Source organism: Mytilus edulis, chromosome 12 (assembly GCF_963676685.1).
Source record: "Mytilus edulis chromosome 12, xbMytEdul2.2, whole genome shotgun sequence".
In the NCBI taxonomy this organism is placed as follows: domain Eukaryota; kingdom Metazoa; phylum Mollusca; class Bivalvia; order Mytilida; family Mytilidae; genus Mytilus; species Mytilus edulis.
The window spans coordinates 47,973,307-47,994,476 of record NC_092355.1 but is presented as its reverse complement, the minus strand read 5'-3'; the positions used below and the strand labels follow the sequence as shown (position 1 = coordinate 47,994,476).

At 32.7% G+C, this 21,170-nt stretch overlaps 1 protein-coding gene and 1 long non-coding RNA gene across 4 annotated transcripts in view; one reads left to right on the top strand and one right to left on the bottom strand.

The window, feature by feature from the left end:
- The window catches only part of LOC139498672 (protocadherin Fat 4-like), a 45,774-nt gene extending 38,001 nt beyond the window's left edge, over positions 1–7,773 (top strand). For all 3 annotated transcript variants that reach the window (XM_071287177.1, XM_071287178.1, XM_071287179.1), the window contains 5 exons: positions 2,210–2,791; positions 4,718–4,887; positions 5,876–5,931; positions 6,407–6,728; positions 7,612–7,773. In XM_071287177.1, the coding sequence (XP_071143278.1) occupies positions 2,210–2,791; positions 4,718–4,887; positions 5,876–5,931; positions 6,407–6,728; positions 7,612–7,624 (1,143 nt within the window). In that variant the 3' untranslated portion in view covers positions 7,625–7,773. The remainder of the gene's footprint in view (positions 1–2,209; positions 2,792–4,717; positions 4,888–5,875; positions 5,932–6,406; positions 6,729–7,611) is intronic.
- Positions 7,774–16,598: 8,825 nt separating this feature from the next.
- Positions 16,599–18,878, bottom strand: LOC139497149 (uncharacterized). Its single transcript, XR_011657692.1, has 2 exons — positions 18,610–18,878; positions 16,599–17,100 (listed from the first exon to the last, which is right to left on the bottom strand). It is a non-coding gene; the product is annotated as an uncharacterized lncRNA (long non-coding RNA).
- Between the last annotated feature and the right edge of the window lie 2,292 nt (positions 18,879–21,170).

Below are 21,170 nucleotides of genomic sequence, written 5' to 3'. Positions count from 1 at the left end.
CATTTTCTAATGTGTAATTGAGACATCTTTAGAAAAATGCCTAGAACCTGTTAAAAACTGTTTTGATAACATATTGAAAGCATATCAGAATATCATAAATGTAATGTTTAGCAGTCAATCATTACAACATTCAAGATTATATAAAGTATCCAATCCAGCCTCTATCTCCAGTCCACATCTTACTGTATGCCTATTTGTCAATTAAAGAACACATTTTCTGCCTCAAATGGTCAATTTAGAATTCTTGTCACAACAGTATCAACTTAAACCATATATCTGACACAATTTAGCTACTATATATACTGGTAGAAGTGTTCAAACAAAGCCATATTTGCAATAGTTGTATGTATGCAGATACCAGTCTGAGATATAAATTCACTTAAAATGTTGTAGAGATGACTGCTAACATTTGATTTTTGCATAACTTCCAAGCATAGTTATTGTTTTCAAAATCAAGAACTTTAAAATCATAAAATCATAGCATTTACAAGTTAAATTATTTGTTTTATGACCCAGGGGGTAGGCAATTTTCTATGTTTCTTGCCCCTGGGGCCTCAAATTTCCTAAATAATTCTGCTGTTTCTAGCAATTTGGAATATTTAGTACATATTCAGGATAGAACACACTACCCCTACCTCGAATGAAAGGTTACCACAGATTTCAATGTAAACAATATGCACGTGTTTATTTACTGGTAACATTCCCAAGTTCTGTCTCTGCGATATGGAACACAGAGAGCATAACTGGGAACCAGTATGTAAACAAAATGAATTTTCTATGAATATTCAATTACTCCCCAAAAGAGGCGTGTTTTGAGAAACAGCTGTATTTACAAAGTGCAACCTATATATAAGTATCTTAAAACTACTGAAAATTATCAAAATGGCTTTCATAAAGGATCAACCACTTAACATTAAAAAAAACACTATAACTGGCTGAATTGTAGTCCCCTCCCCCCTTTTCAAATGATAGTTCCCTAATTGCTAGAAAAGTTGTCTGAAAAATTTGCTTTTGGTTCTACTTTATATTGAACATTTGGATGACATATTGTTTACAAGTGTGAACAAATCTTATGTACAGGTAATTAAACAAGGTGTATAGATGTGAACAAATTAAATGTGAAACCAGTGTACATTACATTAAACTAATTGTAAACATGTTTACTGTACATGCATTGTGTTTGGTGTGAACATGGCCTTAAATTGAAATGGAGTCCTGTTGTTTTCATTTTTATGCCCCATTTAATATGCCCCATTTATGGGCATTATGGTTTTTGGTCTGTGCGTCCGTTCGTCTGTCCATTTGTCCATCTGTTCGTCAGTTCGTCCAGGTACAGGTTAAAGTTTTTGGTCAAGGTAGTTTTTGATGAAGTTGAAGTTCAATCAACTTGAAACTTCGTACACATGTTCCTATAATATGATCTTTCTAATTTTAGTGCCAAGTTAAGAGATTTTCACCCATTTTCATGGTCCATTAAACATAGAAAATGATAGTGTGGATACATTCTTGTTTTTTTTAGATCATACATAGAATTAATTTTTTTATGTGATGAGAGAATTTATTTCGTTTTTGTGATGAAAATAAAACCTGTAAACTAGAATTTTAAAATAAAATTTGATATAAAAGAGGTCTTATTAATTTTTTTTTATAAAAATAAAGATAAAAACAGTTGTCATTAGTGTTCACAGTTCCCAGTATTGCTATGAATAATGGACTGAAAAGGGACTTAACAGATATCCTTATTTAGTGTTTAAAACTGATTAACCCATTTTCCAATCACCTACCATGGATTCATTTATTTTTGTGGGTATTAATTTTCCTGGATTGCTGAAAAATTGCATTTTCATATGGACTGCTGAACAATTTTTTGGTTTTGCTAATCTCTGTATTCAAAACCCATTGAAAATATGCTATTCTTTGAACATTTGAATTTGTGGTTTTAACCATTTACCTGTACCAAAAAAAATAAATGAAAATTGGTAACCCACAAATAATAATGAATCCACAGTATTGCTAGAAATTCTTTCATAAAATTGTGACCATGTACAATCAATTTGAATTTCTTCAATCTTGTCCAGAATATTATATATTTATGTATCCCGGGTCTCATTCTCTGAAAATATGATAAACGCTCAATGGTGTTTTAAACATTGGTGTAGTTTGGTTAGAACATTTCCATACTTGTCATATATTAATCTTTTTTTTCCAGCAAGGAACGTCTTTTCCTGTGGCTGGATTTATTATTGACGATCCTGACGATGTTGACGTTCGTGCTGACCCAGATTCTCATACCTATTGGTTAGACTGTGGTAATGACACCTGGAGGTTCACCATGGCAACCGATACAGGGGAGATAACTTATGCCTATGATTATGATGTGGACAAACTGCTTACCACCCAATATGATTGTGTTGTACGAGCAAAGGATACAGGGTTCAACACCTGTACAGCAACCATTGTTATCAAGATCAAAGATCTCAATGACAATGCTCCATATTTTAATCAGACTCAGTTTGCCTTTTATATATCACCGTACGAGAATGTCAGCACGGAGATAGGTAACGTGACAGCCTACGACATAGACATTTCAGATTATGGGCGTATATCATATTATTTAAACCAGACAGCATATGATAAGACTTATATTCAGATCAACGATACTGGTATCCTGTATGTTAATGAGATATTGAGTAACAGATTCCAATGGGGGGATGTGATGTACTTGAATCTGACAGCTACAGATTATGGGGGTCTGTTTACAACAGTGGAAGTCTGGATTGTGTTTCCTGCGGTTTGTAATTAATGTTTAGTACCATATACTGTCTTTGGAATACCATTTTTTAGTGGATTTTGTGAAACAAGAATTTAAAGGTCAACAAACAATAATTTTTGATAGGCTTATATGAAGACTTTAGTAAAACCACGAAATTAAATATCAATGGAAATACAAATTTCCCTCAATCCACAGAAATTGGTACCAATGAAAATAAAGAAACCCATATTATACTGTAGTATATACAGTGTAACCTGCCTTTTCACTGGGAGACCAGAAAAAAATGTCAGATTAAGCAGGGTGTTTGAAGTACTCAGGTTTTTGTCTGCAAAGATATGCATATTTTGGGACCATGAATATGTGTCGGTTAAAACAGAATGTTGGAATACTCAGGTGTCTGATTAGGCAGGTTACAATGTACATTTAAAATATATTTACTCAATTTACAAAATTGAATGACCATACCTGTCAACCTCTGAAAATGAAAAGTCAGGTCATGACCTGCATTGAGAAAAAAAATCTCAGGTCATAACGCGTACAACATTTTGCGGGCTCAATTGAAGAACATAAATATGTTTACATATAATTTATATAGTCAATATGTATATGAAACAGTTAGAACATGTATACAAGTTTATTTCAGACTATTGTTATATTCCATAGTAGCAGACTTGGCATTCTTTAAAAGAACTGCACTTGGTTTCAGTTCATAGCAATGCAAATGTGTATTCATTTTACAAGAAAGAAGAGCACACAGTGTATCATTATTAAGATCAGCCCTAAACTCTGTAGCTATTTTCTTTACTAAAGAAAATGCCCTCTCACTGTCTGCATTGCTGTTTGGCAAAACCAGTAATGTTTTAGCAAGTTTTGACAAAACAAAAAATCTTGGCTTGTTAAGAAAAATGTCATGCAACTTGGACATTTCTCCCCAAAATGTACCAATGTCAGTTTCAGGGGAAGTGCAAAGTGGAAGTTCATCTAATGGGGTCAACTGATAGTCACTGAACTCATCTTGTAGCTGTGTTGTCTCTTCATCATTCAGGATGTTAGGGAATTTTTCCACCAATTTCATCACTGAAAACAAATGGTCTAGGTATATACCTATGTGAGATGTTTTTATTGTGTTGTAGGTTTGCTGCTTTATTGATGTCTGACAATATCATTTCTTGCCCCTGCGCTAACATTGATATATGAATTACAAAGTGTGCAATAAGCATCATTCTGGCTCCTTTCACTTGGTTTAACCCATTTAAATTCCGATTCCCAACATTTACTGTATGAACATGAATACTTTTTCCTTTTACTTGGTGTGGAACAAGCTGGCCCAGACAGGGACCGCTTTCTTTCCGACATAATTTTGAAATGACAAACTATTTTTTAAGTTAATTAACTGAATAATACTCAATAAAAAAACTAATCTTACCTTGAAAATATCGTTACGTAGCTCAGGTAAACAGTCCTACATTTTGACTTTTGGTTACATTGAAAAAGACCGATAAAACCGAAGGTCGTATTACTTCTAAATACCGGAAACAATTCCGGTCAGAAATCCGGGTGAAACGGGTAATGTTAGAAATTCCCGGGACCCGCCGGGTAAAGAAAAACTCCTGGGTAAGAGGTGAAAATAACGGGTGTCACCCGCAAAAAACGGGTGAGTTGACAGGTATGAATGACTGATTTCCAGAACCATTTGAATTTCAAAATATACTTTCTTTAATTTGCAATTAAAAGTACCTGACTATTGCAATTGATATGGTATGTAAGTTAACCTTAAAGCTTTTTAAAAAGATGACATGCTTTAACCAGAACATATGTATGCTATAACCTTTAAATGCCTTTATATTGGACACTTGCACAATTTTACAGATTAATTGCTGTATATAATAACCTTTAAACTCTTTTAACAGAACATATGGTATAACCTTTGACCTCTGTTTTCAGGAGAACACCACTACAACATCAACAACTCCACACCCTATACTGTTTGTCACAAGTCCTACCAACACATTATGGTTTACAGCTACAGGAATACTTGTGTGTGCATTGTCTGTTGGAGTGCTGTATTTTTGTACAAAGTACTGGCATTCTATAGATTGTGTAAAAACTACCAGGTAAGTGTACACACAAAGACACATGTATAAAAAAGTGTATTAGAAACACAGTGATGTGATGAACTCTTAACTTGGGGTATTTAGTTAACTGCTTTTGTTCAAAAATACAAATATGTAGTACATTGTATGGTTATTCAAGAAAGCTTGAATAAAGTTTAAATCCAAAACAGCACTTTGAGTGTGAAATTTATTAGGTGTTATTTTCATTTTCTATTACTGGGTCAATATCACTACTTTTGAATAGCTAGTGCCTTAGGATACCATCAGCTTAATAGTCAATGTCTTGGTACTGACATGGTTTATAACATGCACCGTCATTACTTTCTTTGTTAATGAATTTAGAAATTATTCAGAAATGTAAGGTTCCAATTCCAATAAGTAAGATATGCCACAGATGGATTTGACAATTTTTTTCTAAACTTAAAAGTTTGGTCCTATAGTTCCTGAAGTGTTCATCCTTTTTGCGCCTGTCCCAAGTCAGGAGCCTCTGGCCTTTGTTAGTCTTGTATTATTTTAATTTTAGTTTCTTGTGTACAATTTGGAAATTAGTATGGCGTTCATTATCACTGGACTAGTATATATTTGTTTAGGGGCCAGCTGAAGGACGCCTCCGGGTGCCGGAATTTCTCGCTACATTGAAGACCTGTTGGTGACCCTCTGCTGTTGTTTTTTATTTGGGCGGGTTGTTGTCTCTTTGACACATTCCCCATTTCCATTCTCAATTTTATCCTTGCTTATTTTTTTTTTAATTTGGGAGTTTCAGCATTTCTGATGAGGTTAAATCAAGAAAAAACATCTAGATCAAAATCTATAATAAAAGTGTTACTTACATTTATAGGACTTATCTGATTAACATAAGTGTTTGTCATACAAAGAACCGTAAACTTTAACTGTAAATTAAACCTTTATTTGTTTTATGATGAAACACAAACTTACGTCTTTCAAATTTTATTTATTTTGTTTTAAAACAACTTAATTATGATTTAAGGAGAAAGAAACCAGCAGGTAAACCAGCAACAGAAAATAGTAAATCAGAACCTGATGGTAAGATATTGATAGAATTATGGAGTCGGAGGTCAAAAGAATATTATGCTATATATCTTATAAAATTCATTTTTACCTTTGAATACATAAATACCTGCCTTTTTGCTATAGATATAGTTTTGAAATATTTCATTTGTTTGAATTTGGGTTATATTTTTTAAGAAATGACTGGTTATATAGACAAATCTGCATTTTTGATTTAATAGTAAAATCATTCTTTAAATTATACTAGAAAATATGTTTCGTCCATTTTTATTTTTGGGACTCAGTTTTTACATTAAAAGTTATACAAATGTTTTTATGTGTAAGTTATACAAATGAATGAATAGTGTATGTCAGGTATTAAAAAATGATATTATTATATTAGGTAAGAGAAATGTGATAATTTCAGAGTATTTAAATTAGTCATAGACATTAATAACTCCTAATATATATTTGTGAAAGTTAATTTATCAATGTATTTACTGAATTACAGATAAGAAAAAAGTGAAAAAGAAGCTGGAAAGTGTTAATGTAAAAAGACCACCTGGCAACCCACTATTTACCAAGGGAAATAACTCCAAACCAAAGGGAAGTAATTCTGTGCAGAGCTCAGTTGCTAGAAGCAGTGTATTTGAGTCGAAGACAATACCAAGCCAATCAAGTAGTCAGCCAAGTTTGAATGCCAGTCTTACATCAAATGATACCAGTAGAAATAGTTTAAAACCAGTTTCAGATGTTTCATTTTCTAGTCAACAAGTAAACAGTAATCTATACAAAACCAAAGAGGAGCAGCAATCAGGGGACCAGGGTTTATTGTAAGTTTTTTTAATGAACACGTAAGCACATCAGTGTCTATACATTATGTCAAGCTTTAAATTCCCTTATTTCTTAAATGTGGGAGATATTTGTAAATAAACTAAACAGATCTGCAAAAAATACAAAATACAGGCAACAGTAGTATACCGCTGTTCAAAAGTGATATAAATCGATTGAGAGAAAACAATTTAAGTCACAAACTAAAACCAAGGGAAACACATCATCTATAAGAGGATAAAAATGAAACAACAGAAACACTGAACTGCTACAAAAGCAAACGCAAAATTCACCAAATTAAAAAAAAAACAACATTAAGATCTTATAAGACAACAAAAAGGTTTCTGATTTTAGTCTGTGCAATTGTATAGAGGAATTGTGTGACAAATTGTCAATAACTGTGTCAAAAAGTATTCAAGAGGAAAAGGGATTAATCAAATCTATACTGAACATTAGTCATACTACCAATGTTGAACCATGTGTGATAAATATACTTCAGTCTGTTGATAAAACTTTTTTAAGCAATATAATTCAATAATGCATGAATTTTGAAAGCTTTTATATTTTCTTTACTTTTATGTTGGCATACATTTACTATGTTAAATAATGATTATTATAATGTTATCCACATTGTAATTATTTATTTTGTATAAAATATAAAACCTAGTGACATTGTGGGTTGCAATAAAGGAAAAGAAATATAATGAATCTTGACATAAAGATTGACCTAACATCTATAATGTATACTTATTTGTTTCTTTATATCTTCCAAAAGAACATTTTTGTACTGATTAAAATAAGTTAATAAGCTTGTTATTATGTTTCAATCACTTTGTCTTAAAAATTCCATTAAATTGACAATACATTTTTTTTTATTTCTTGCAGGTTGGACTTCTAATCAGAACTAACAACTGTAATTAGTCTATAACAAAGATTGGGGGCAATGAATATTAAATGTAGTTATCAGACTATTCACTTGTTATGATCTCTATTGCAACTTTTAAGTCAAATTATTCTTTAAAGTTTGTAATAAAAATGTGTGAAAAATATCCTTGATAGTCTTCTGTCTTATAGTCTTAAATAGTTATCAAAGTTACCAGATTATAATTTAATATGACAGACCCTCGTTTCTTCTACTCATCAGTTCATTCCACATCAGGTTAAAGTTTTTGGTCAAGATAGTTTTTGATGAAGTTGAAGTCCAATCAACTTAAAACTTAGTACATATGTTTCCTATGATATGATCTTTCTAATTTTAATGCCAATTTAGAGTTTTGATCCAAATTTGATGGTCCACTGAACATAGAAAATGATAGTGCAAGTTTCAGGTTAAAGGTTTTGGTCAAGGTAGTTTTTGATGAAGTTGAAGTCCAATCAACTTGAAACTTAGTACATATGTTTCCTATGATATGATCTTTCTAATTTTAATGCCAATTTAGAGTCCTGATCCCAATTTCATGGTCCACTGAACATAGAAAATGATAGTGCAAGTTTCAGGTTAAAGGTTTTGGTCAAGGTAGTTTTTGATGAAGTTGAAGTCCAATCAACTTGAAACTTAGTACATATGTTCCCTATGATATGATCTTTCTAATTTTAATGCCAATTTAGAGTCCTGATCCCAATTTCATGGTCCACTGAACATAGAAAATGATAGTGCAAGTTTCAGGTTAAAGGTTTTGGTCAAGGTAGTTTTTGATGAAGTTGAAGTCCAATCAACTTGAAACTTAGTACATATGTTCCCTATGATATGATCTTTCTAATTTTAATGCCAATTTAGAGTCCTGATCCCAATTTCATGGTCCACTGAACATAGAAAATGATAGTGCAAGTTTCAGGTTAAAGTTTTTGGTCAAGGTAGTTTTGATGAAGTTGAAGTCCAATCAACTTGAAACTTATTATACATGTTCCCTATGATATGATCCTTCTAATTTTAGTGCCAAATTAGATTTTTTATCCCAATTTCATGGTTTTAAAACTAATAATGTAATTATATTTCCTGCATCTCTGTCATTTACGAGTTTTAAACAGCGGTATACTACTGTTGCCTTTATTCAGCCATAAATGCCCATAAAGAAAAGAGCTATTTGACCAAAAAGAATATGCACAATTATGAGGTTCAAGACGGGGTCCTTTCATTTCTGTATTCTAAGCTTCAGGGGAATTACTTTATATTGTGGACATTTTTATACAACCACAAACAAAAAGTTTTGGATCGTATAATGTTATGATGTTGTAATTGTCATCGTCGTCGTCTATGTCGTCTGAAGACAGATACTTTCAGGTTAAAAATTTGTGTATAAGTATTTAAATTGCTCTGAAATTGTACCACAATGTTTAATACCACAAGTAGAAGCTTCGGATTCATTTTGGGGGTTATGGTCTCAATAGTTTAGGAATTAAGGACCAAACAGGTGCCAAAATCAAGCATTTTTGTAGTTTCTGGACAGTAACTTGTGTGTAAGTTTATGGATTCCTCTGACATTGTACCACAAGGTTCCATGTCTCTAAATTAATACTGGGGTCGAGTTTTGGAGTAATTGTCCAATTCATGCAGGAATTAAGGGCCCAAAAAAGGGCCAAAAACAAACATTTTTCTAGTTTCAAGACATTAACTTGTGTGAGTATGAATCTCTCTGAACTTTTACTACAAGGTTCCATACTACAAAGGAATGGCTGGGATTCAGTGTGGGGGTAATTGCTTTAAGGGGGGATTAAAAAGTTCTAATTTTTTTAAGGGGTTCAATTTTTTTTTTTAATTTTGAAAATTTTCAAGAAGAATCTTTAATTGCACAGTATTGCCCAATTGATTTGTAAGATCTTGACATTTATTTTGTGTCAGAAACCTATACAATGTCAAAAATTTTATCACAGTCCAAATTCAGACAGTATTAAGCTTGAAAATTGTGTCTGAATTTGCCCCAACTGTTCAGGGTTTAACATCTGCGGTCATATCAAGCTGCGCTCAGCGAAGCAATCTATTTTATTCTAGCACTCAATTTTGTCACCATACATTGTTTTTTGGTCTATTATTCTCTTTTTCATGTCAATCACATCCAGTTCCTCATTCATTTAAGGTCAGCTAAGTCTAAGGAAGCTAGAAACTAATCTTTTGGTGTATTAACATTGATTAATGAACAATTGACATGTCAAGGTCAATATAACATTAACGGTACCAATTTTCATTGTACATTGCTGGACAAATGTGACTACCTTACTATGATTCTTTCCAACAACATGGTTATCATATAACTTTTGGGAATGAGAAGCTGGTGTATATTAAAAGAAAATAAGGACAAAGTCAAATTTATAATTTCAAATGTACATGTAAACCAAACAATAATTCTGAACATCAATTATGCTTGGTTTAGAAAAGAAATGTTCATGATCATATGAAAATGAGGCCCATATTTGATGAATTGTACCATAGTCGCCAGACATCTGTTTATAAATTACAATCTGTTTACAAAATATACTGAGAAACTCATCTAGTAAAATAAATGTTGAAAAAAACATCAAGGTCAATATCGGACAAACCTATCTCAAGAGAGTCTTACATCATTCTTTAAAATTGATATATTATTTATAGTGATAAAAAGTAAATTTACAAAAATACTGAAATCCGAGGAAAATTCAAAATGGAAAGTCCTTAATCAAATGGCAAAATCAAATGATAAAACACATCAAACGAATGGACAGAAACTGTAATATTTCTGATTTGGTACAGGCATTTTCAAATGTAGAAAATGGTGGATTGAACCTGGTTTCATAGCGCTAGATCTCTCACTTGTATTACAGTCGCATCGAATTCCGTTATATTTACAACGATGCGTGAACAAACCAGACATAATAACAAAACAGACATAATAGTTGTTAATGTCTGTGTCATTTTGGTTTCTTGTGGACAGTTGTCTCATTGGCAATCATACCACATCTTAATCTCAAAACCAACAAACATTTACACAAAAGCACAAAAAGTGGACCTATTACGAAAAATAAACATTGGTAATTAAACCATGATTAGTGGTAAAGGTCGGCAAACCCTGTATTGTGGACAAGTATATTTTATAGAATTATTCTATATACGAAATAAGTACAAACTTTTTATCAATTAAAAATTGACTTTTTACTCACAAAAAACTGAAAATATTTGTCATCTTATGTCCCCTTTGCTATAGCGTCTTGTGTACATTTTTTAAATGGTTATCGTTAACTTTTGTTTTGTGCATTGTCATTCATATGAGAATCGGTTGTTTTGGACAAGTAACAGTTTTGCTGTACATACTAATGTTGTTTGAAACGGGATTGAGCTTATGTTCTCTGTTAGATTTTAATGTTCGCATTATAAGAACCATCCTTATTATTTGAAAACAATCATATATGAAATACATATATATATTAAATACGATGATTGGTCCTTCATTACATCATTTTTTTTCATAGACGAGCATTCCAAGAAACGAAGAACGTGGGTGGTTACTTAGACTATAAAATATATGTTTACTGCCATAGGTCGTTCTGATAAACGCATGTTCATCCTTTTTCATCCTACTCAATGTTGTCATCGACTCAGATTGGTGTCCACCACTGGTACCAGTGCTTCCAGTATTAGATACGCTTTGACCCTCTACAATTAGTTCTGTTACCGCATAATTACCTCCATGGATTGACACGGTCCAGGAAAATAAATAGATGCCTTTTCTTGGAGCAACAAACACCGTCGTATTTATCAGAATGACTGTATCGAACACCAAGATTGATAGTGTTTGAAGTGTAAATGCTTAGCAGTTTATCCTGGCGTAAAACATTACTGGCTCCTTCTGTTTATCTGTAATTCAATAAATGTACTAAAATATAATGTGAAGTACAAACACTAATTGAGCAAATTCCATAAATTGTTACTTACATTTCTTATAACAGATCTAATTGCAAAAAAAAATTCTAATTATACGATCATTCGGTAAATTTAGCTCTTTGTAACACAACTGATGATGCTCAAAGGCAGATCATTATTTTCATTAAATAAGAAAAAAGATTTAACGTTTCTTTCAACCCTGTGATTTAGATTTTTTTAAATCATCTCTGAAGAAGGCAATTTGTAGTGCCGAAATATTATTCTTTTAATGTGATATTGTGTCAAGAGAGTCTATTTGTGTTCCGTGTAGTCAAGTGGTTGTCAATGTTGTCAAGATATTTCTCTTGGTTTTTTTCTACTTTGTCTTGTAAGATTTGTTGTCTTTAACATTTTGTTTGAAATTGTTATATATAAAAAAAGAAGATGTTGTATGATTGCCAATGAGACAACTGTCCACAAGAGACTAAAATGACACGGACATTAACAACTATAAGTCACCGTGCGGCCTTTTAACAATTAGCAAAGCCCATGTATATTATTACCGCAGTCATGCAGCTATGCTCGTTTTGCTATTGGGTTACATTAAATACCATTTGTACTATAAGATCATGGTATAACGGAACCTTTTTTAAATTTAAAATCTTAATTTTTAAAGTTATGTTTACCGGAAACTGTTTCCATTGGAAGTCTACAATATTCATTCCTTTATACCATACGATGACCTGCAGATATTTGCGTCCTTGTCCTTTCAGTATTTGATTCCCTTATGCAGAAGAAATGTTAACATATAACTATTGAAGGGAAAATTGTATGCTTACAAATATTTGTCTCAATATTTATGTCACCCCTTTGAAAAAGGGGGGATATATTGTTATTCTACGATTTTTTTCTTCCACACTTTTTGTCCAGCCGATTTCTCGGAGATGCCTTGACATATATTTATAAAACTGCACCATAATGACAATCCCCATGTGCAAAGTTGCAGGAAGCATGGAATGGTTCAAGATGGCCGCCGTTACCATGGAAACGGCAAAAATGTAAAAAACCGAAAAAAGGTCCAAATTTAATGAAACTTTCAGAACTAATAACTCATCGTTAGAAGGCGTGACATCCATCTTAAGAACTTTTAAAATGGCTACCGTTGTCATGGAAACAGTCCAAACGTGAAAAAAAAACGAAATCAATCCTTAATTAATTCATAGAAAATCAACCGTTACAGATACGACCTAAAAACCCCGTAACTAAGAAACAGTAGAATAAACTGTAGAATTCATTGCCGTTGGAATTTTTAAGATAGCTGCTGTTACAATGGAGATAACACTAAAACTGCACATGGGACCCATATGGAAAAAAACGTCAAAGTAAAATTTTCGTACAAATTTTAAGCTCATTCCCGGTTAAATGCTATTGTATTGTCATCTGTCTTTGAAATTTTCAAAATGGCCGCCGTTGTCATGGAAACATGAAAAAAAAAACAAAAAAAACCTCAAAAATTTGAGACAAAATTCTGTGATTAAGACTATGTGCAAAACATCTTCTAGAATATGCTAGAAGAAAACGAATATATAATTTAACGTGCTTCTTTCTATTCTGTACAAAAATCGTGCTCCGAAGAGAAACATGAAGAGTACACATAATTGACATTTCTTCACTTGCATTAAAGTACACATCCGTTAATCGAACACTTGCAAAATAAAGGCAACAGTAGTATACCGCTGTTCAAAACTCAATAAATCCATGGACAAAAAACAAAATCGGGATAACAAAATAAAACCGAGGGAAACGAATTAAATATAAGAGGAGAACAACGACATAACACTAAAATGTAACACACATAGACAAAATCCCACGAGAATAACAAATATAACATATATATAATATCAAAACCAAATACATGAATTTGGGATAGACAAGTACCGTGACACGTCCTATCGCAATGTGAATTTACACTAAAAAATAAGAGAAAACAAACGACACAACGTTATAATGTAATACACACAGAAACGAACTATAATATAACAATGACCATATTCCTGACTTGGTACAGGGCATTTTTAAAGGAAAAAATGGTGGGTTGAACCTGGTTTTGTGGCATGCCAAACCTCGCACTTTTATGGCCATGTGAAATATAACATCAAAATGACAACACAGGACTACAATATAAATAAATTGTAGAACACAATTGACAAAGAATCACACGAACAACAGCCAACAAAAGGCAACAAGTTCAAAATTTTAATACGCCAGAAGTGTATTTTGTCCACACAAGACCTATGTGTGACGCACAGATACAAAAGTTTGAAAGCCGAAACGAGTACAAAGTTGAACAGCATCGAGGACCAAAAGATCAAAAAGGTTGTGCCAAAAACGGCAAGGGTTTTCTGTTAAGTTACCAGAAAATCCCTATAATTTAGAGTAATTTATACTTTTGCAAACAGTAAATTTAATAAAAAATATACACATTTGCTGAAATCAATCGATAAGCGTGTAATTAAATTGTACAAGATAAAATACATGTATCGTGTGATACGCGGGACATTGAATAATAAAATGAACAGTTAGTCAATATATACACATGTTGTCTGTCCAAGGTCCCCTCTAAAAAGATCCACGATAATATACTTCAGTATAACGTGACACCACCTTTCTTCCTCGGGCGTGTGTCTAATTTAAGATTCTAAAGAGTTCCCCAACTATATATAGACATCACTCTTAGTCTACGCGAAGAGAAAAAAGGGGGGTCAAAGGCATGTATACTAGACGTGCCATGTGACTTTGGTACACTCAAACTGGTTGCTGCTACTGTGACAATGTCCAGAACGGGGTGACATCCTCCACTATTGCTTGCAATGGCAAATCTAGTTACTTTTATTTTTAAAATGAATGAATCATCAATCATGGTAGTGTACACTGACGAGGAAAAGGGATATTTGCACAATGTTTCATGCCCATGTCTGCAGAAAGCCCCAAAACAATTATAAAATTTTATAACTGTATGCTTAAGGTGATATATAATTGTTCAACTTCCAGCTGAAACAGTGTCGACAGCATTATTTATAAAATTGATTATTTAGTCTTAAACACAGTATATAAATCAGAGACATACAATAAAAAATATAACAGAATTAAAAGAAAAGCTGCAAACTTCTTACCTTTAGAATTCGTGACATTTTTAATTTCAATTTCCAATTTTCTTATGGTATTCTCAAGTTCATACATTCTGTCATCCTGGAGCTCGTCAATAGTATCATTGTATCTTCCGATAAACATAGAACAACAACCACAAAATAAATGTAAATGGACAACCAATGCTAAAATTATAATTCTCGATTCCATGTCATCAACCAATAATGAAAAGTAAAAGAGGTGTATGGGATATTAATTAATTCTAACGTCTTGCAGAATGAAGTATCAAAAACATAATCGCATGCAGTTTTATATTCTCGTTAAAACCCAAGACAAAATTGTTTCAAATAAAGGCAACAGTTGTATACCATGTATACCGCTGTTCAAAATTCATAAATCGATAGAGAAAAAACAAATCCGGGTTACAAACTAAAACTGAGGGAAACGTATCAAATATAAGAAAACTACGACACAAGTGATTATTTCCAACTTCATGTGTAAGGTACAAGGAAATATACTAACTTCAGCCACTTGTCTAGTCTTCAAAATAATAATCAGCGTCCGTCTAATAATACACTGTATTTACTCTAATTAGTTTTTCATTATATTAACGATACACAGTGTTAGACAGGTCCTTAAGTACCGTACCTCTTTAAGGTTTATTTTTATAGTGGTGCATGCGGCGCTTGAAGAAACCCTTAATTGTAGATCGTTGTAATATCAATTTCGTCTACCAGTCACAAAATTTTCTTAGCCCATTTAGTCATGTAATATGTATGCTAAAAAAAAACCTTGAAGATAAGGTCAATGCAAGATAAACCTTATCCTACTTCATGCGTGCCGAACACTCATGCTATATACCGAATATAGCTGACATTAGGGACAACAAAACCTAGCTATCATGTAAAGTTAACATGCATAGTTTAACCATGAATAGAGGTTAATGTCAGTTGAACCCTGTGTTTAGGACAATTTTATTTTATAATAATTCTATATACTAACTCGATACTATTTCTTTGCCAAATGTAATGTATCTACTACTCTCAAAAGGCAAAATGATATCATGATTTAAATAAATTATAATTACAGAAAAAGATCAAGATTTAATATTATCCAGAGGTTTTTTTTTAGAAACCACATATGGTTAATACCACTACGCGAAAAAAAAAACAGTTTCACAGTGTTTCTGAAGACCCTCTTTCACTGCGGACATCACAGAGGGGTAACTTCGATATTTTTTTGGTAAGGGTGTGCCATTTTTGCCTCAAAACACGTACCCATTTTAATATAACATTCACTGAAATTCAGTACCTATAGTTATATAAATATTTAAGAAAGAATGACCTTTACTTATATACAATATTTAAAATATGACCAATGCTTATATAAGCACTAACTCATCATCACTCATAATTCATAAATATACCAGCTTCCCTTAACTTTTAATATAATAATAGACCATTAATAATGTAAGATTCTCAATAGCATATTTATATATGATATGTAGATCATACCCCAAATCGTTATACAGTTATCAAACGTAAATGCATTTTAATATAGGATGTCATTAAAAAGGAGGGTCATTTTTATATAAAATCTCGCAAAATTATGACCCATATTTTTGGCACTTCCCCGTATACCCAATAATAGGAAGTTACCCCCCCCCCCCCCCCCACCCCTCATCATTGTCAATCAGTAATGAACAATCCTTTTGTCGAACACGCAGATAATCAGGCATTGTACCGTTGTTTGTAGGGAATTTTATATAGCTTAGGTATTCAATACAAACAAGGTAAGTCCTCCGATTGCTGTTCAATGTAACAATTATCTTCTGGCTGAACATAAGTCAAATCATGACAGGGGTATCCCGATGGATATTCCATAGAACACACCAATCAAATCATCTTTATTAATTAAAAATTCATTTGTAAAATACATATATCAAATACGACAAATGATCATTTCGTTATATCATTTTTCATCGTAGACGAGCATTCCAAGGAAAGAGCAATGTGGGTAGTAACTAGTACTATAAAATACGTGAGTACTACCATAAGTGGTCGTTCTGATAAACGCATGTTCATCCTTGTTCATCCTAGTTAATACTGTCATTGAAGTAGAATGATATCCACCGTTGGTATCAGTACCTCCTGTGTGAGATATACTTTGGCCCTCTACGACTAATTCTGTTATAGCATAATTACCCGAATTGATTGACACGGTCCAGGAAAATAAGTAGATACCTTTTCTTGGAGCAACAAACACACCGTCGTATTTATCATAGTGTTCTCCTAAATTCAGAATAATCGTTTCAAACACCAAGGTTGATAGTGTTTGAAGTGTAATCGATCCACGATTTATCCTTGCGTAAAACATTACTGGCTCCTTCTGGTGATCTGGAATGACAAAATGTGTACAAACAGATAGATCAGGTTAAATCAATGTCTCGAGTAGCAAAAATGCGTATACTTGTTTTTGTTATTGTAAGCCCCCGCCGTAGCGGAGGGACATTACGTTTTACCCTTGTCCGTCTGTACGTCCGTACGTTCTAAAGTTGGTTTCCGTTCTCTAACTTTAGTTTGTCTCAGCTAAATGCTATGAAACTTATAAACAATGCTTTTAATCACAAAATACTGATCAAGTTTGAATTGTGCATATTGGTGTCACTTTTATTGTTCTAGAGTTATTTCCCTTTACAAATGGTAAAATTACTGATTTTTTTGTTTCCGTTCTCTTACTTTTACAGTTTTCCTCAACCAAATGTTATGAAACTTATACACAATACTTATTACAACAAAACTCAGGTCGGGTACAAATTTGGGTAGAGCCACGTCCACCATTCTTTAGTGATGTCCATTTATGACTTTTTTTTAAAATGAAAACAACACGTATAATAATTTCTTGCGTCCGAAGCGCTTTTCTGGATTTACCTTCATCAGGAACGCTGAAAGCCAAACATTTAACATCCGAAGATGTATAAGTACCGAAAGTAAGTTGAAGAGCTATATGTCAAAAATGCCTAAAATAAATAGCCAAATCAATCGTAAGCCAACTTTGCCTGTGGGAGTTGAAACCTTAGTTTCTTAATAATTTCAAATTTTATAAACGGACAACTTTAGTTAAGTTTGTTTAATCATATCAGTACCGAAGTTCTGACTACTGAGCTGATGATACCCTCGGGGACTGATAGTCCACCAGCAGAGGTATCGACCCAGTGGTGTGAAAAATTGAAAACAACACGTCTAAAAATTTCTGGCGTCCGAAGCGCTTTTCTGGATTTACCTTCATCAGGAACGCGTGGAATAAAGCATACATCACGAACATGCTCAGGTACTGTAAAGTTTGAAAAACCTTTTAACCAGAATGTCTCCATAGTACATGGATGCCCCATTCGCACTTTCATTTTCTATGTTCAGTTGATCGTAAAATTGGGGATAAAAACTCTAATTCGGCATTTAAATTAGACAGATTACATAGTTAACATATGTACTAAGTTTCAAGTTGATTAGTCCTCAATTTCATCGAAAACTACCTGGATATTTTTTTTAACCTAAAGCGGAACAGACGGACAGACGGATACACAGACCAAAAAAAAAACACAATGCTACAAAGTAGAGTATAAAATAAAACTGCTCTGAATTAGATCATTGGAAAATGACCATATCTCTTCAATTCTCATTTTAGTAAATATTTGGCATGATGCTACTGTAGAAAGTACCTTGCACTGATGACGTCTGCTATTTGGTCAGGTTGTTGTCTCTTTGTCATATTCTCTACATTCTCAATTTTAATATGACGACTTCTATAGAGGTGTTGCAGTTCAACTTTTTATATACCCCGGTACTCTAGCGTTTTAGTTTTATAGTGTTTTGTCTCTTTTTTAAGTAAATAAAAACCGACATTACCTTTTGAGTTATTGACAACTTTAATTTGACTTTCCAATCTTTTTATGGTATTCTCAAGCGCTATGATTCGGTCATCCTGGAGTTCATCAACAGTATCATTAAGTTTTCCAATAGACATAGAACAGACTCCATCAAATAATAGTAAAAGTACTCCAAATGCTGAAATTGAAAGTTTTACATCCATGCCACAAACCAGATATACAGGGGAGTAACACAATTAAGAGTATATTCGTGTTGTATATTAAGCTGATGCTGACATGCAAAATAATGTTTTTAAACTGATACGCATTTCACAAATGTGCTTAAAGTTCTCATTATAGACCAAAGAATTAGTTTCAAGTGTTCGTTTCTAATTACTTGTGTCGTGTATTAGAAGATACAATATCGGGCCACTTGTTCAGCTTTTAAATTTATAACTATCATTTTTTTTGATCTTCAAGTAGACTTAAGCATGCTCGTATGTTTTCTACTTATACAAGCCTAAATGTTATCTTTTAAAGATTATTGATAGTGGTGGATTTAAATCAGAAAAGGGGGAGTTTAAATGGGAAATGAAAATGTATATTAATATGCCGCTGGACTATGAGCATTAATTAAAGGGGCATTAGCTACGAGATATGGAAAAAATAGAATATAACTATTTGTTGGTTCAATTATTAATCAAAATGAAATAATAATTCGTTTTCACCAAAATTGGTTAAATATTGTCAATATAAGCAAACATCGTTGATAATATATTCACTTGTAAGTGAATAATTCGACCTCATTGAATCCGTTTTCATTTGACCTTCAATTAAACCCATACGCTAGAAATTGGTTATGCATGAATTCGAATTAGTCATGTTCAGCCATTAAAATGTCAACATTGAAAGTAAAACATAAGTGAATCATTTATTGACGGATTCGATCCACAAAAAAAAATTTTTACAGGTTAAAACGATAATCAACTTATTTTTTAATCTATAACATAAAATCAATCAGACATAAAATAAATCCAATTGCACGAAGTAGCTTTCTATTTATATTTGTGTGTATATTTTGTGTTATGTGACAGTCGGCAGTCTTCTGAGATCATCTGATAGTTAATTAGATGTCGTATAGACTAATATACACACGAAATTCTGATATATATTATCGAGTACATGAATTAACTTTTATTTCTGACTGATTGCAATTTGGATATAGGTAAACATAAATTTGACAGTTAATGCCCCTTTGAGCAGCCATCTGTCATTATCATCAAATATTATTGTTGAAACTAGTACACCTCATCCTAGAGACCTATTTATCTGACTTTCTTATTTGTCCAAATATGGAAAATGCAGAAACCTTGTTGCCATGCTATCTCTTACTTACCTTCCTCTTATTATAACTATGAACTAAAATTATAACTTATAATTTTGTTCAGATCATCTTCCAATTTATTATGCATTGAAGGTTCAATCATCAGAAAAGTCTGATTAGGGAACATCTTTGTCTCAGAGACGAAAACTGCATAATGGGAGACATAGCGGAGGTAATCCAGCAGCATTGGCATCGATTTGAATGGAAACTTATATTTCAGTAGGTAGTATTTTCATAGTTCAGCAACTGCTTTTCTTCTACAGGAGTTATATTTAGTAAATGGGATGTTTGCAATGTATCTCTCGTACCGTTCATCTCATTTTGACTGTATTTCGTGTGTAGGATGATTATAACTTGACATGCGTGCCTTGAATTTTCAGGTTTATTCTTGACTTGAACTCATTTGCCTGGTGTGTTTCTCTGATACATTATGGAATGAGTCATCTATAAATAATGTATCAAGTTCTTAGAGTTACACCTTTGTCTGGTAGGGTTTATCTGACTGTAACTAAATTCTCATAGTTCATTGGCCAATGTTACCTTTTCATGGTTTGGTTCCTTTATACGAAATACAATGAAATGAAAGATGAAGTTTGGTCTGTTTTGTAGCATGCAATTAATAGTGCAATTTGCAAACAGTCCCAGACTTTCCATTGATTTTTTTTTTCAAAACTGAAATTGGTTAATAGATGTATAGTGTTCATTTGCATACAGTCGATTTCTATCCCGGCACAGTGTTGACTAAATTTGGTAAAACAAATGGTTGTAGGGTATTTTTTATGACTTTATTTGGAGTTGTGTACTTGTGCGTCTTGCAATTTTCAGGTTTTAATCTGGTCTTGAACTCATTTGCCTGATTCATTTGTCAAGGTTGAACAATGGTGGTTTGGTCTGTTTCGCAGATACTTAATGAAAAGAGTCATCTATAAAAGATATATCTAGTACAAGTTAAAACCTTTGTCTGATAGGGTTTATCTGACTGTAACCCCATTTTCGTGGTTCATTGGCCAATGTAAGTTTTTTATGGTTTGGTTCCTTTCCAAGTTATTGAAGTAATAGGGTAACGAAATTTGGTAGAACAAATGATTGTAGAGTATCTGACATGCTTCATTGCTCAATGTGCAGTTTTCCTTTTTTAAGTCCAATTTTGTGATATATGCAGTAGATCAACTTTTTTGCTGCATAACATGATTGCAAGTTGTTCATGTCTGTCTGGC